Below are 17386 nucleotides of genomic sequence, written 5' to 3' on the forward strand. Positions count from 1 at the left end.
CCGACTCTTCCATATACAGGTGTGTTCACACAGCCGACTCTTCCATACCCAGGTGTGCTCACATATCCGACTCTTCCATACACAGGCGTGCTCACACAGCCGAATCTTCCATATACAGGCGTGCTCACACAGCCGACTCTTCCATACACAGGCGTGCTCACACAGCCGACTCTTCCATACACAGGCGTGCTCACACAGCCGACTCTTCCATATACAGGCGTGCTCACACAGCCGACTCTTCCATACACAGGAGTCCTCACACAGCTGACTCTTCCATACACAGGTGTGCTCACACAGCCGACTCTTCCATATACAGGTGTGTTCACACAGCCGACTCTTCCATACACAGGCGTGCTCACATATCCGACTCTTCCATACACAGGCGTGCTCACACAGCCGACTCTTCCATACACAGGTGTGCTCACATAGCCGACTCTTCCATACACTTGCGTGCTCACATATCCGACTCTTCCATACACAGGCGTGCTCACACAGCCGACTCTTCCATACACATGCGTGTTCACACAGCCGACTCTTCCATACACAGGTGTGCTCACATAGCCGACTCTTCCATACACATGCGTGCTCACATATCCGACTCTTCCATACACAGGCGTGCTCACACAGCCGACTCTTCCATACACATGCGTGTTGACACAGCCGACTCTTCCATATACAGGTGTGCTCACATAGCCGACTCTTCCATACACATGCGTGTTCACATATCCGACTCTTCCATACACAGGCGTGCTCACACAGCCGACTCTTCCATACACATGCGTGTTCACACAGCCGACTCTTGCATACACAGGTGTGCTCACACAGCCGACTCTTCCATACACAGGTGTGCTCACATAGCCGACTCTTCCATACACATGCGTGCTCACATATCCGACTCTTCCATACACAGGCGTGCTCACACAGCCGACTCTTCCATACACATGCGTGTTCACACAGCCGACTCTTCCATACACAGGTGTGCTCACACAGCCGACTCTTCCATACACAGGCGTGCTCACATATCCGACTCTTCCATACACAGGCATGCTCACACAGCCGACTCTTCCATACACATGCGTGTTCACACAGCCGACTCTTCCATACACAGGCGTGCTCACACAGCCGACTCTTCCATACACAGGCGTGCTCACACAGCCGACTCTTCCATACACAGGCGTGCTCACACAGCTGACTCTTCCATACACATGCGTGTTCACACAGCCGACTCTTCCATATACAGGTGTGCTCACACAGCCGACTCTTCCATACCCAGGTGTGCTGACATATCCGACTCTTCCATACACAGGCGTGCTCACACAGCCGACCTTTCCATACACAGGTGTGTTCACACAGCCGACTCTTCCATGCACAGGCGTGCTCACACAGCTGACTCTTCCATACACATTTGTGTTCACACAGCCGACTCTTCCATACACAGGTGTGTTCACATATCCGACTCTTCCATACACAGGCGTGCTCACATATCCGACTCTTCCATACACAGGCGTGCTCACACAGCCGACTCTTCCATACACATGCGTGTTCACACAGCCGACTCTTCCATACACAGGTGTGCTCACACAGCCGACTCTTCCATATACAGGTGTGCTCACACAGCCGACTCTTCCATACACAGGCGTGCTCACATATCCGACTCTTCCATACACAGGCGTGCTCACACAGCCGACTCTTCCATACACATGCGTGTTCACACAGCCGACTCTTGCATACACAGGTGTGCTCACACAGCCGACTCTTCCATACCCAGGTGTGCTCACACACCTGGGTATGGAAGAGTCGGCTGTGTGAGCACACCTGTGTATGCAAGAGTCTTCCATACACATGCGTGTTCACACAGCCGACTCTTCAATACACAGGTGTGCTCACACAGCCGACTCTTCCATGCACATGCGTGTTCACACAGCCGACTTTTCCATATACAGGTGTGTTCACACAGCCGACTCTTCCATACCCAGGTGTGCTCACATATCCGACTCTTCCATACACAGGCGTGCTCACACAGCCGAATCTTCCATATACAGGCGTGCTCACACAGCCGACTCTTCCATACACAGGCGTGCTCACACAGCCGACTCTTCCATACACAGGAGTCCTCACACAGCTGACTCTTCCATACACAGGTGTGCTCACACAGCCGACTCTTCCATATACAGGTGTGTTCACACAGCCGACTCTTCCATACACAGGCGTGCTCACATATCCGACTCTTCCATACACAGGCGTGCTCACACAGCCGACTCTTCCATACACATGCGTGTTCACACAGCCGACTCTTCCATACACAGGTGTGCTCACATAGCCGACTCTTCCATACACATGCGTGCTCACATATCCGACTCTTCCATACACAGGCGTGCTCACACAGCCGACTCTTCCATACACATGCGTGTTCACACAGCCGACTCTTCCATATACAGGCGTGCTCACACAGCCGACTCTTCCATACACAGGTGTGCTCACATAGCCGACTCTTCCATACACATGCGTGTTCACATATCCGACTCTTCCATACACAGGCGTGCTCACACAGCCGACTCTTCCATATACAGGTGTGTTCACACAGCCGACTCTTCCATACCCTGGTGTGCTCACATATCCGACTCTTCCATACACAGGCGTGCTCACACAGCCGACTCTTCCATATACAGGCGTGCTCACACAGCCGACTCTTCCATACACAGGCGTGCTCACACAGCCGACTCTTCCATATACAGGCGTGCTCACACAGCCGACTCTTCCATACACAGGCGTGCTCACACAGCCGACTCTTCCATACACAGGCGTGCTCACACAGCCGACTCTTCCATATACAGGCGTGCTCACACAGCCGACTCTTCCATACACAGGAGTCCTCACACAGCTGACTCTTCCATACACAGGTGTGCTCACATACTGTAGCTGAGCATTCTCAGGTGCTAACCGAGTGTCTCCGGCGTGCTCGAAAAATATGTTCGAGTTACTATGGCTGCATGTCTCATGGCTGTTCAACAGCCGCAACACATGCAAGGATTATCTAACAAACAGCTGTGAAACATGCAGCTGCAAGGACTCGAACATATTTTTTGAGCACCCTGAAGACACTCGGTTAGCATCCGACCATGCTGGATAACACCGTATCCGCGAACGGCACTACCTGCGTTCTCTATGAGAAATATCCGGCTTATCTCTGGGAGAACAATGCTATCACCAGTCCCAAATTTAATCTGTCCGATCAACATCTCTCCCGACCATCAGTCGGCCGTTGTCTCCAAACACGTTAGAACGTTGGCCGAACCCATTGATATCGGCAGGTTCAGCCAACATGTTTATGGGGGCCTTAGTTGGATGTGTGAGCTTCTACATTGGTCAGATGTGACATAGCAGGGGCAATTGGCTGTAGCAGAGCTAATTACATTAGTTGGAGCAGAGCTGGATTGGTCAGTTTGCGTATAGCTAGGCTCATTGGATTTGGTATAGGAGAGTTGGTTGGATGTAGCAGAGGCTGATTGGTCAGATGTGGAATAGCTAGATTGGTCGGATGTAGCAGAGCTGGAAAGGTAAAATGAAGTAAAAGTAGATTTGTCAGAGGTGGCTTAGCTGGATTGGATGGATGTGATGTACATCAGATGTAGAAGCTGGATGGTCAGACTTGGAATAGCTGAATTATTGGAAGTTGCGGAGTTGGATTGGTAAAAAAGCAGAACTGGATAGGTCAGATGTGGCATTACTAGGTGTCATGATCCATGCTGGATCATGTCAGATAAGAGCACTGGTAACCTTTTTTTTCTCTCTCTAAACTTTGTGCTTAGAGATAGTTTTGCCCCCGGTGGCCAGCATGGTCATTGCACTGGTGTTTTTAGAGATAGTTTTGCCCCCGGTGATGGTTAGTATAATTGCACGGGAATCAATAACAGGTGTGCTTACTCAATAAAGGTGTGTCAGTTGTGCTCACTCACGTTGGTGATACTGTTGGTCTTTTCCAACCATCCTGGGTGAAGGAAGGAGCTGAGGAGAGTCCAGGGCAGCTCAGTCAGAGTCCTGGAGTGGCAGCTATGGTGTCAGCGAGGAGTTCGTGTAAAGCTTGGTGGAGTGGCAGCTATGGTGTAGAGCTGCACTCAGTTGCTGGACTCTGTTGCTGGAAGCTGCACTCAGGTGCTTGACTCCGTTGCTGGACAGTTGCACTCAGGTGCTGGACAATGTTGCCGGACAGCTGCATTCAGGTGCTGGACTCTGTTGCTCCAAGGCGGCACTCGGGTGCTGGACGCTGTTGCTGTAAAGCTGCACACATGTGTTGGACACGGTGGGAGGAAGATGCACTCAGGTGTTGGACTCTGTTGCCAGGAGCAAGTGCATCAGAGCAAAGCTAAGCGTTTCCCTGTTTGTCACTTTTCCTCATGTTGGTGTTAGTACAGTGGTGGGGCCAGTGCCTGCACCACCCAGCTCCCTAGTAAGGAATAGGTGTAGGGTATGCTAGGGTGACAGGTATCCTGATCGGCAACAGGTGAGGAGCCTGTATAGGGAACGTTAGGAGTGTTAGGGACACTGACTCAAGGAGTACAGGAGGTCTCCACGTTCCCCCTTCCCTATCGCAGGGCCCACCATTGTAAATGTTTCCCTATACCCAGTGTCTTGTTGTATTAGTTACCGGTCTGCGGGCCATGTCACACTGGACAATTACACATGCCGTGTCCTGTTGTATTAGTTACCGGCCTGCTGGCTGTGTCACATAGGACGGGGCATGTGACACTAGGTTGTTGAAAGTAGCAGAGCTGGATTGATCAGATTAAACAGAAATGGTTTGTTCAGATGTGAAAAAACTGGCTAAGGTGGATATAGGATAGATGGGTTGGCGATTTGACAGATCTCTGCTGGTGCCACATAATGTTATATGTCCTTATCTATAATCACAGGAGCGTCATTAATGTGATAATATGCCTCAGATGATGTCCATGTGCCGTACTACCAGTGGCATAGCTGTAGGGATGACTGTGTGGCATATGACATGAATGCTTGATGCCATTGATGTCAGGAAATGCCAATGAGAAAGTCTGCATTGGCCAGGATTCAAGACTAGGGCTGTAAACTGAATAATGACCTCATCTGAAGGATAGTCTGGCCCGACTTCTTAGGGTGTCATTTAAGGTCTGTCTGGTCATAGACTAGATGGTCCTCATACAGTTCACAATCCAAGATGCTTCTCCCCAAATAAATGAGGATCATTGACTTCTCCAGTCACCACAAACTCTGTTCTTTGAGGGCTTCTCCTCTTGAGGCTGATTGGTGAAGGTACTCCACTTTAAATAAGATAGAAGACAATTTGTGACCATGTGACCAGCCCATAGCATTGAAGAATTGGCCCTATAGCAACGATCCAAATGGGCTCTTCATCATGGTGACTGGTTTTGTCTCTTGTTCTGGTTTCTTTCTTCATGACACTTGAACCAATTCCTTAGCCCCTTTTTGGTGAAGAGTCCAGATCCTGTGAGACGAGGGTCCTTTACAAATTCTACCCATCGCTCCATGGTCTGTAGGTCATAGAAGAAGATGTTCAGACTTCTTCACTGTTGAAGAGTATAATAAGTATTAGACATCAGTGGTCTCCTAATTATGGGCTTCCAGCTCCGCGGGCTGTCAGGGCATGCTGAGGGTTGCAGTTGCACCAGTTGAAGATCGCTTCTATGCTGTATATAATTGTGAGATCTCTTAACCATGACAATTCTCTTTTCGGGGAATTGGGGGGGGTCCTGCCCGTAACTTCTGATATTTTTTGTCTGTTCTCTTTCTTCCAGCTGATGCAGCAACAGGCCGCCATTATGGCTTCCGTAGCACAGGGTGGATACCTGAATCCGATGGCCGCTTTTGCAGCTGCCCAGATGCAACAAATGGCTGCTCTGAATATGAACGGCCTGGCGGCTGCCCCGATGACACCAACATCAGGTAGGTAATATACATCGATGTCTTCTGCTAAGTCTTTTCTATTTTTCTGCGTCCATCCCTACCTTTTCCATATTCTGAGACTTGTGAGGCGAGATGATCCGCCCTTTTTTCAGCTTGCCATCTCGCTCCACTTGTCTTGGGATATTTTTGACCAAAGTGAAAGGTACAGATGGATACATTTGTATACTTTGTGAAGGGCATTGCCATCACAGCTTTTTGTTGAACTTTGAAAAATGCCTTTCTCACCTTGATAACCACTTCTCTTCCTCTCCTCTACATCATGCACTGATCATTAATACTGAATTTATTGATAATATATATATATATACAGAGGTCTTTACATAGAGAGATCATGGGCATGTGGGTAGAGAAATGCACACAGATAGGGCTGTTGCCTTCTAGTAAGTGTTTTATCTCTCTTTAGCACTGGATTCACAGCTATATTGCTCTGTACTGCTACATAATATCCTCCATCCTGCTGCTGTTTCTGAAGATGTACTGCAGAAAGACAGGGTATTGGGATCTCCTCTTTTAACTGTATGTAATATATTGTGAAAACAAAGGTAGATAGTGGTTGCGGATAGGAGAAGCAGCATAATTTTTAGCCAGAGTGAGCCCCCTGACCTCTCGGGACCCCAGTGCAGCAATATGTCCAACATCACAGTAGCTAGTGGCCACCCACTTTCACCATGATTTACAATTACGTCATTGAGTGGGTGGGGGTGTGTGGAATGGGCAGGTGCCAGATGTGTTGCACAGCCAGCACCTGCCTCTAATGGTAGAGGTCAGAGCTAGTGTCCATTGCTGCTATTTAACTATTTAAAAACCTATGTTAGTTCCCGACAGTGGAATTTAAGTAGCACAATTCTGATAGCGGGCCTTTCATGATGCCAGTGGGTTCCCTTGGCAGCCATGCAGCCGGGATAAGCTGTATATGCCAATATACTTAAACAAAAAAAGTGCAAAGGCCAATAAGCCATTATAAAAAATACCAAATTTCATTTTAGGACACATAAAAAATTCAAACTTGGTTAAAAAACAATGGGTAAACCAGAAAGACAAGTGGGTAAGCCAAAAGCAATTAAATATTATATAGAGAGGGATAGTTCAAATAAATACCATTAAGCCAGAAAATGCCCTTCATGGATGGAAAATCATGGTTCAATACCAATAGATAATGTACCCCTAGGCTAGGCGTCCTTGTCCAAAATCCATCCAATACCATTAGGTACAAAGAGACGCAAGTAAATAAGTAATATACACAGGTATCTTAGGACCCGTGTGATATCCAATCAATTCACAGATGTGTTTCACCCACCAGAGCCGACGCGCGTTTCACATGTAGCTTCATCAGGTGTGGTTGGACTAACATAGCACACAGTATTTAACAGACAGGTATCTAATAAAATAGTTGCATCACAGAACATAGTTGGCATATGTAATAACATGAGTAAGCATACTCAAAATCAAATCAATGCTTTATTGGTAATGGGACTGTGCTAGAGGAAGTACAAGTATAACACCTGCGCATGTGCCCACAAATGCAAAATGCTTCGGACTAGCACACTTGGTCAAAGCTAGAACTTGTGATCGTGTGAGAATGGAGCGTAATACATCGCGCTTATTACATGACTTGTCGTGTGACAAAGTGTCATCAATAACGCGAATGTTGTAATAAACATATATCACTATGGGAGCAATGCAAGTCAAAGAAGATGTCGAAAAAGCGGGTAAGGATAAATACACGTAAATGGTACTAAAAACTATATCACTACAGTGAAAAAAGACTAATGGGAGCACATGTACACACAAAGAAAAGAGGGCATATATAAATGAAGAAAAATATTAAAAAATAAAAAGTTTAAATTCGGACATAAAAAATGATCTAAGAAAAATAAAAAATATACAATAAAGCATAATAAATATCTGAAAAAATATATATTCCTATCAAATGCTAAGAACTCGTACAAAATATATGTATGCATACAAATACAGTAAATATAATAAAAAATGTATGCATGTGTAATATATACATTATGATGTAATGGTAGACACAAGAAATGGGAAAAAGGTAGAAAGAAACAAGAGTGACGAAAGAAAGGGAAATATGTGAGCGGACATGTGTAAATGTACCAACCAAGAGAGGCCAAGAGATGAGGTCCTCTCTCCTCCTGTACCAGTTATGACTTGTATTGTTTAAGATTATTGTACTTGTTTTTATGTATACCCCCCTCACATGTAAAGCGCCATGGAATAAATGGCGCTATAACAATAAATAATAATAATAATAATAATAATCCCTACAATTCTTATAGGAGGTGTCCACTTTAATTTGGGTGCACTTATGCCGCATAGGTCTAACTTAACATACAGATATAAATGCATACACTATAAATAAAGAACAATAAAACTGCACTCATTTATGTTTTGAAAATTGTTGGTACCCCTCGTTTAATGACAGAAAAATCCACAATGGTCACAGAAATAACTGGAATCTCACAAAAGTTACAATAAATCAAAAATCTATGAAAATGAACAAATGGAAGTCAGACATTGCTTTTCAGCCATGCTTCCACAGAATTAAACAAAAATAAAACTCATGAAATAGGCCTGGACAGAAAATAATGTGATGAAAGGGACATGTTAAATCGCGGTGTGTCCACTAATTATCATCACAGGTGTCTACAATCTTGGAATCAGTGAGTGGCCTGTATAGAGGGCTACAGATACTCACGGTGCTGTTTGGTGACATGGTGTGTATCACACTCAGCATGGACCGGAGGAAGCGAAGGAAAGAGTTGTCTCAGGACATTAGAAACAAAATTATAGACAAACATGTTACAGGTAAAAGTTATAAGACCATCTCCAAGCATATTAATAGTATAGCGTCAATATAGCGGCCCCAAAAGTGTATCCACCATAGTGACGTCACTCAAAGGAAAGTGTCCCTCTCCCACAACCCCAGGAACAACAAATTTGCATTTTATATAATGTATAGCAGTATAAAGATAGCATGTTCAAATTGCATGTGGAAACTGGGGAGAACATTTTTTTAAAAACATAAAATAAATTAAAACACGAAAGTTTAAATTGTTTCCTTTTTTCCTCATCCAAAAGTAAAAATAATAAATAAGCAAATTTGGTATAAAAGTCCAATATATAACATTATAAAATTGTTTAACCAATAGAGTAAGCCCATTAAAGGTTCCAAAACAAAATGCCACAACTGATAAAATGCAATAAAAATTGATAAATACTGTATCAATAAACAATATAGCTCGTCACTACACAAGAAACAAAACTTCTCAAAGTTCAATTCCATGTTATGGGTCTCATAAATTAGCATCATAAATTATATTGTTTTTCTTTTTTTTTTTGCAAAGTTTGGAATTATTTTAAGTACTTGAATTAATGATATAATAATAATAATAATAATAATAATAAAGTACATTTGGTATCACCAGTATCACCATCATTGTACTGATCCAATGTTGCAATATTATTTTTACTGCACAATGTATGCTGTAAAGCAAAAGCCCCCAAAAACGGGGCTGGATTGCTTTTTTTTCCACTATTTCATCTTACTTGGCATTTTTTCCCCCAGTTTTAGTACATTTTACGGGAAAGTTTCAAAACTACAACTTGTCTTTAAAGAAAATCCCTGGATACGGGTATGTCAATGGAAAAATTAAAAATAGTGACGAGTCTTGGAAGGAGAGAAAGAAACTAAAAATGTCTGCCATAAAGACATCCTACATAGGGTAGAAATGGGAAAGAAAGAAAGAAACAAAGAAAGAGAGAAAGGAAGAAAGAAACAAAGAAAGAGGGAAAGGAAGGAAGGAAGGAAGAAAAAAGAGAGAAAGAAAGAAACAAACAAAGAAAGTAAGAAAGAAAGAATGAGAGAAAGGAAGGAAGGAAGGAAGGAAGAAAAAAGAAAGAGAGAAAGAAAGACAGAGCAAGAAAGAAAGAAAGAGAGAAAGATAGAGAAAGAAAGAGAGAAAGAAAGAAAAAGAAAAAGGAAAGAACTGAAGGAAAGGAAGGAAGGAAGAATAAAACCTTTATAAAAAGTGTCACAAATTTTCCAGAACTCATTGCCTGCTCCGGGGTTGGACCTTTGTGTTGTTCGCTGCTCCAAATTCAGCTGAACTACGGATGAAATATTTAATGAAGTCACACATTCCCGTCGCTTTTCGCCCCTCTTTATAGTGTTTTTCCTTTAATTTTTCCTTTAAGATCCCCCCGCCACCAGCTCCTCTTTTTTTTATTTTTTCCTTGTTCTTCCAGTCTGGATCCGGTGCGGTCCAAATATCATTAAGACACGCGGGGCGATGATGACGGCATTCTCTATGCTACACATGAACACATGCTGAAACAGCAACACTTCACATAAAGAAAGTAGCAGCGGCTGAGTGCTTAGTAAGCGAAAACCAGCGGATGAGGCAGAGGAAAATCTTTGGCGCTTTCATCAGACGTACAGCGCATTCAGGAGCGCACACAAGGAACTGTCACATCAAGGTGCGGTGTCAGCTCTCATAATAAAAGAGAATCTGCCAACGCAAGTGATGGGGAAACTTTTACTCTTTTTTTTCTTTTTTTTTTTCGTTTAATGGATGACTGGAAAGAGTGCATTCGCCCGAGTGTTAATTTTGCCCTTGCGAGGCGACTGTCACTGTATTTCCCAAGGAGACGTCAGATCTCTGGAAGTTTCTGGAAATCTTGCTGGGGTGCGAGGGGGAAGGGTGCGGAGGGGGGTCTCGAGATGCTAGAAGGCGTGACAGCGACGGAGGTGACGGGAGAACAATACAAGCATAATTAGTGCTCAATTAACATTGGGTAAATGGAGGCCTGGGGGGAGGGGGGTGAAATGATTTGCCTGCAGCATTTTGCATTTTTCCTCTTAAATTATAATATGATTTAACCAGTGACGTTCTGGATGTACTTTGCAGTGGATACACCTTGGTGTACACGAATCATGGCGGAACACATGGATAATTGTAGCGCTTGGTACTGGGGGGGCACAAATTAATAATTTCACCTTGGCCAGGCTTCTTGGATACAGACTGGGCTTGGGCAGAGCCACCCAGCTGTTTTTTTTTGTTTTTTTTTGCCCTTAGTGATGCAAAATTGCAACTAGGCAGATATTGTCTCCCTCCTGCCTCCTATAGGTAGCCACCCTATAATGCAATATCTAGGCCCAATATAAAGCCTGGCGACTTGGAGATTTCAGCTCAACCAGAGACATCCTCTTGGAGACAGCACTGGCTCCGACTTTCTGCCCCTCATCAGAACAAACATATATTAAAGGGAATCCGTCGGGTATTAACTACCTCATCTAAGCTGCATGATATTTGGACAGAGACCCTGATTCCTGTGATGTGTCACTTACTTTGCTTCTTGCTCAAGTTTTGATTTGAAAAAAACTGTTTTCTCTGCTGCAGATCTAGCAGAGTTCTGACTGCTGAGTTCTGTATAAACCCACACCACTGATTGGCAGCTTTCTGTGTACACTGTGCATCAACTGAAAGCTGCCAATCAGCTTTGGGGGTGGGGTTGGACTACCTGGCAGCAGGTTTACTCTCTAGTAGAGTTGAGCGAAACGGGTCGAAAAATTTCAAAAGTCCCCGACTTTTGGCAAAGTCCCAAAAAAGACCAAAAAAGACCCTAGGATGAGGTCGGCCACGAGGTCGGCGACTTACGCGCCAAAGTCGCGTTTCAAAAGTTTGTTTTGCACTCTTTTTCAGCCAATCAGGATCCACGGACACTGTGGGCAACGTGATGACATAGGCAAGGGTCACCACCATCTTTCAGAAGGGCATGCAAGTGATTGGCTTGCTTTGGTGGGCGTCACAGGGGTTATAAAAGGGCGTGCACGCCGACCGCCATCTTACTTCTGCCGATCTTAGCATAGGGAGAGGTTGCTGATTCTGTAGGGAGAGCGTTAGGCAGGGAAGAAGAAAAAAAAACTGCTTCTGCTGCTAGCGATTTTGCCTGTGCAACACACCAGTCACTGTGTGTCCAGTGCAAGGGGAGGCTATATTGTGGTGGCTCAGCGGTGTTGGTTGTTAGGCTGCCTTCTAAGGCTTCCTGACAGCTGCATTGCTGTTTACCCACTGCTCTGCAAACTGCTTTTTTAAAAGCAATCCCAATTTTTTTTTTGTCCTGCTGAGGTACTGAGCGTGCATTTAGTCACACCATACAGCGGTGTACGATCCTCACACAGTACCGTGTAACGGCTGTTATCACAGCCACAGTGAAGCTATCTGTGTGTCACTGTGGAAGGATAAGTGGAGGACTTGTTCCGTTCTTACAGACCTACGCTCTAGGGAGATTCCTATTCTGCCCAATTCTACATACATCTTGTAGTTTGTGATGCACTAGCCAATTTCTGCCTGTGACATAGCGCTCTGATATTCAGTGGACCTCACACAATCCAAAAGTGTCCAGTGTCCACAAGTGTCTGCAGAAATTCAAAATCTCCCTTATCCTGTAGTCACTTTTTTCACACCTGTGCCATCGAACCTGTGACATAGCGCTCTGATATTCAGTGGGCCTCACACAATCCAAAAGTGTCCAGTGTCCACAAGTGTCTGCAGAAATTCAAAATCTCCCTTAGGCTAGTTTCACATTAGCGTTTTTTTGCGCAGCGCATCGGGCGCATAAAAAACGCAAAGAAAAACGCAAAACAAACGCGCGTTTTTTTAACGTCATGTGCACGCTGATGTGTAAAAAAAACGCAGCGTTGTTTGCGTTTTACATGCGTTTTTTGCATGCGTTGGCGTTTTTTATGCGCATGCGTTTTTAAGTGTGACGTTTTTTCCATTGTCTAGAGAACATTCTAGACTTGTTTAACTCAAAAACGCATGCGCAAAAAAACGCAAGCGTGCGCAAGACCATGCGCACGCATGCGTTCCCATAGGCTCCAATGTGGTGTTTTTGCGCATTCCGTGCGCAAGCGTGCGCATGCGTTTTTTTGACGAGACAGGGCGGAACCAAAAATGCAACATGTTGCGTCTGGCGCACCTGGCGCAAAAGACAAAAAAACGCATGCGCACGAAAACGCAAGTATGCGCAAGACCATGCGCACGTCATGTTAAGTATAGGTGCGCAGTGCGCATGCGCACGGGTGCGCACGATGCGCTGCGCACAAAAGCGCTAATGTGAAACCAGCCTTATCCTGTAGTCACTTTTTTCACACCTGTGCCATCGAGCCTGTGACATAGCTCTCTGATATTCAGTGGGCCTCACACAATCCAAGTGTCCAGTGTCCACAAGTGTCTGCAGAAATTCAAAATCTCCCTTATCCTGTAGTCACTTTTTTCACACCTGCTGCATCGAGCCTGTGACATAGCGCTCTGATATTCAGTGGGCCTCACACAATCCAAGTGTCCAGTGTCCACAAGTGTCTGCAGAAATTCAAAATCTCCCTTATCCTGTAGTCACTTTTTTCACACCTGCTGCATCGAGCCTGTGACATAGCGCTCTGATATTCAGTGGGCCTCACACAATCCAAGTGTCCAGTGTCCACAAGTGTCTGCAGAAATTCAAAATCTCCCTTATCCTGTAGTCACTTTTTTCACACCTGCTGCATCGAGCCTGTGACATAGCGCTCTGATATTCAGTGGGCCTCACACAATCCAAGTGTCCAGTGTCCACAAGTGTCTGCAGAAATTCAAAATCTCCCTTATCCTGTAGTCACTTTTTTCACACCTGCTGCATCGAGCCTGTGACATAGCGCTCTGATATTCAGTGGGCCTCACACAATCCAAGTGTCCAGTGTCCACAAGTGTCTGCAGAAATTCAAAATCTCCCTTATCCTGTATTCACTTTTTTCACACCTGCTGCATCGAGCCTGTGACATAGCGCTCTGATATTCAGTGGGCCTCACACAATCCAAGTGTCCAGTGTCCACAAGTGTCTGCAGAAATTCAAAATCTCCCTTATCCTGTAGTCACTTTTTTCACACCTGCTGCATCGAGCCTGTGACATAGCGCTCTGATATTCAGTGGGCCTCACACAATCCAAGTGTCCAGTGTCCACAAGTGTCTGCAGAAATTCAAAATCTCCCTTATCCTGTAGTCACTTTTTTCACACCTGCTGCATCGAGCCTGTGACATAGCGCTCTGATATTCAGTGGGCCTCACACAATCCAAGTGTCCAGTGTCCACAAGTGTCTGCAGAAATTCAAAATCTCCCTTATCCTGTAGTCACTTTTTCACACCTGTTGCATCGAGCCTGTGACATAGCGCTCTGATATTCAGTGGGCCTCACACAATCAAAGTGTCCAGTGTCCACAAGTGTCTGCAGAAATTCAAAATCTCCCTTATCCTGTAGTCACTTTTTTCACACCTGCTGCATCGAGCCTGTGACATAGCGCTCTGATATTCAGTGGGCCTCACACAATCCAAGTGTCCAGTGTCCACAAGTGTCTGCAGAAATTCAAAATCTCCCTTATCCTGTAGTCACTTTTTTCACACCTGTTGCATCGAGCCTGTGACATAGCGCTCTGATATTCAGTGGGCCTCACACAATCCAAGTGTCCAGTGTCCACAAGTGTCTGCAGAAATTCAAAATCTCCCCTGTCCTATAGACACCTTGTACCTTGTTTTACATTACTATATAGTTTGTTGGATTTTGTCTACATTTCTACCAAAAATGAGGAAGGCTGGTGGAAGAGGCCGTGGAATTGGGCGGGGGTTGGCAGCTGGTAATGATGGTGTTGGTGGTGGATCTGATGGTAGTGGCAAAAGCAAAATAGGACCGAATGCAGGCGGTGTTGAGCCTGCGTCATCATCTGGCTCCATAAGGCTTCGAAGGCTTAGTTTTCTAGGAGTTGGCAAACCGCTTTTAAAGCCAGAGCATCAGGAAAAAGTTTTGTCTTACATTGCTGACTCAGCCTCCAGCTCTATCGCCTCCTCTTCTGAAGTTGTAAAAAGTAAAAGCACTGAGTCGTCATTGGAGGCTCATGTTCATGAACCACACCTTTCCTTGTATCCTTCACCCCAACCAAGATTGAAGGATGACGCAGGCCATACTACTGATTACTCCATGGAGCTGTTTTCACATACCATGCCTGGATTATCAAGTGAAATGGTGAATTACCCAGGCCAAGATGAATCTGACATGGAGTGCACTGATGCACAGCCGCTGATAGATGATTCTGCTGGTACATTCACTCAGAGCACTACATTGTCCTCGCAGTGTACAGAGCCAGATTCTGACCCTGATGAGACTCAGGTGCCCCTTCCCGCACACTATACCACCATACACGGTGACACAGAGAAAGGTGCACATGACATAGAAGAGGAGGTGATGGATGACCCAGTTGTTGACCCAGACTGGCATCCATTGGGGGAAGAGGGTGCTGCTTCCAATAGCTCAGATGAGGAGCATCCACAGCAGACATCGACATCGCAACAGCTGTTATCTGGCAGGCCCGGAGCACTCCAAAGACAGGTTCCAAAAATCAAAAGAGTTGCTGGACAGCTTGTCCAGAGGGTCAAAACATCACAGCGTGCTAGGCCGCAAAATGTCTGCCAAAGTAGGAAGAGTGCAGTGTGGCACTTTTTTTAACAAAATCCTCATGATCAGGCCAAGGTTATCTGTAAGAAGTGCGCAAAGACCTTTAGCCGAGGGAAAAATCTGAAAAATTTGAATACCAGTTGCATGCTTAGACATTTAAACACCATGCACTTGGTGGGTAATAATTGTAATCAGTAGAGTTGAGCGAAACGGGTCGAAAAATTTCAAAAGTCCACCGCTACTTCCACCATATGCAGCTCTCAAGTCCAGCTCACCCTCCCAGACACTATGAGTAGGTCAAGAAAGTACTCAGTCTCTCATCCACGTACACTGGGTTTGAACGCCCACATTGCCAAACTAATCTCGTTTGAGATTATGCCCTTTCGGTTGGTGGAAAGCGCAGCTTTCCGCGAACTCATGGCCTATGCAGTACCACGCTATGACCTACCCAGTCGCCACTTCTTCTCTCGCAAAGCCATCCCAGCCCTCCACCATCATGTGAAAGACCGCATTGTCCATGCACTCAAGCAGTCAGTGAGCGGAAAGGTGCACCTCACAACTGATGCATGGTCCAGTCGGCATGGCCAGGGCCGTTACATGTCCATCACTGCGCACTGGGTTAATGTGGTGGATGCAGGGTCCACAGGGGACAGCGGTGGTGGGACAGTGCTGCCTAGCCCACGGTATAGGAAACAGTTGGCTGTAGGCGTTCGACCCTCCTCCTCCTCCTCCTCCTCCAGAAGCGAAAGCTCGTCCACAGAGCGCAGTCGTACGAGCACTCCATCTGCAGCTGCCACTGTTGCACACGAGGTGTCCCCCTATCGAGCAGCTAGTGGAAAGCGTCAGCAGGCTGTGATGCAGATGATGTGTTTGGGCGACAGACACACCGCCGAGGTGCTGGCCGAGTACTTGAAGCGACAAACTGAGTCATGGCTGGGCAGTGTACATCTTGAGGCAGGCAAGGTAGTTAGTGATAACGGCCGTAATTTTGTGGCAGCCATAGCCCTTTCAAAACTCAGCCACATACCTTGCTTGGCTCACACCTTGAACCTGGTGGTGCAGTGCTTCCTCAAAAATTATACAGAGTTAACAGCCCTGCTCCAGAAGGTGCGAAGACTGTGCGCGCACATCCGCCGGTCGCCTGTACACTCCGTTCGTATGCAGAAGCTGCAGCGATTGCTCCACCTTCCCAACCACCGCCTCATTATCGACATTGCAACAAGGTGGAACTCCACCCTGCACATGGTGGAGCGGCTGTGCGAGCAGAGGCAGGCCATAATGCATTTGTGGGAGGATACACGGCCAGGCACTTTGAGAGCAGACATGGAGTTGACAGGTGTGCAGTGGTCGAAGCTGAAAGACCTCTGTAAAGTCCTTCAGTGTTTTGAGGAATGCACACGGCTGGTAAGCGCAGACGACGCCATCCTAAGCATGAGCATCCCACTTATGCGTCTGCTCATGCAAACTTTGACGCACCTTAAGGAGCAGGCTTCTGCAGCCAATGGTGATGAGGAGGAAGAGGAGGAGGGAATCCTTGATGACATTCAGCCATTGTCTGCTCAGGGACCTCTCCTGGACGAGGTGGAGGAAGAAGAGGAGGAGGAGGAGGAGGATGATGGGGATGATTACTTAGGGGAGGAGGATGCATCTCGTGGGGCAAGTGAAAATGTTGGCGTGGCAAGGTCTGGTACAGGGTTTGTGCGTGACTGGAGGGATGTGGATTTGCCAGAAAGTGCTCCTCCAACCAGCACTCGCAGTGCATCATTGACACCGGGAACATTGGCCCACATGTCAGATTATGCCTTGCAGATCCTAAAAAGGGACCCCCGCATTGCCAAAATGATGAACGATGACGACTACTGGTTGGCCAGCATCCTGGATCCACGCTATAAAGGCAAATTACAAAACATCATGCCACAGGAGAACCTTG

General features: G+C 46.1%; 1 protein-coding gene across 13 annotated transcripts in view; it reads left to right on the plus strand.

The window, feature by feature from the left end:
- Nucleotides 1-17386, plus strand: part of CELF4 (CUGBP Elav-like family member 4) — a 1497717-nt gene that overhangs the window by 1306567 nt on the left and 173764 nt on the right. For 12 of the 13 annotated variants that reach the window (XR_012234844.1, XM_073589796.1, XM_073589798.1 and 9 more), the window contains one exon: nt 5790-5937. Coding sequence is in view for 12 of the 13 variants with exons in the window: in XM_073589796.1 (XP_073445897.1) it covers nt 5790-5937 (148 nt within the window). In the remaining variant the exon portion in view is untranslated. The remainder of the gene's footprint in view (nt 1-5789; nt 5938-17386) is intronic. The other variant, XM_073589790.1, reaches the window with a different exon arrangement.

This window comes from Dendrobates tinctorius, unplaced genomic scaffold (assembly GCF_039654945.1).
Source record: "Dendrobates tinctorius isolate UK_male_01 unplaced genomic scaffold, ASM3965494v1 ptg000113l, whole genome shotgun sequence".
NCBI lineage: Eukaryota > Metazoa > Chordata > Amphibia > Anura > Dendrobatidae > Dendrobates > Dendrobates tinctorius.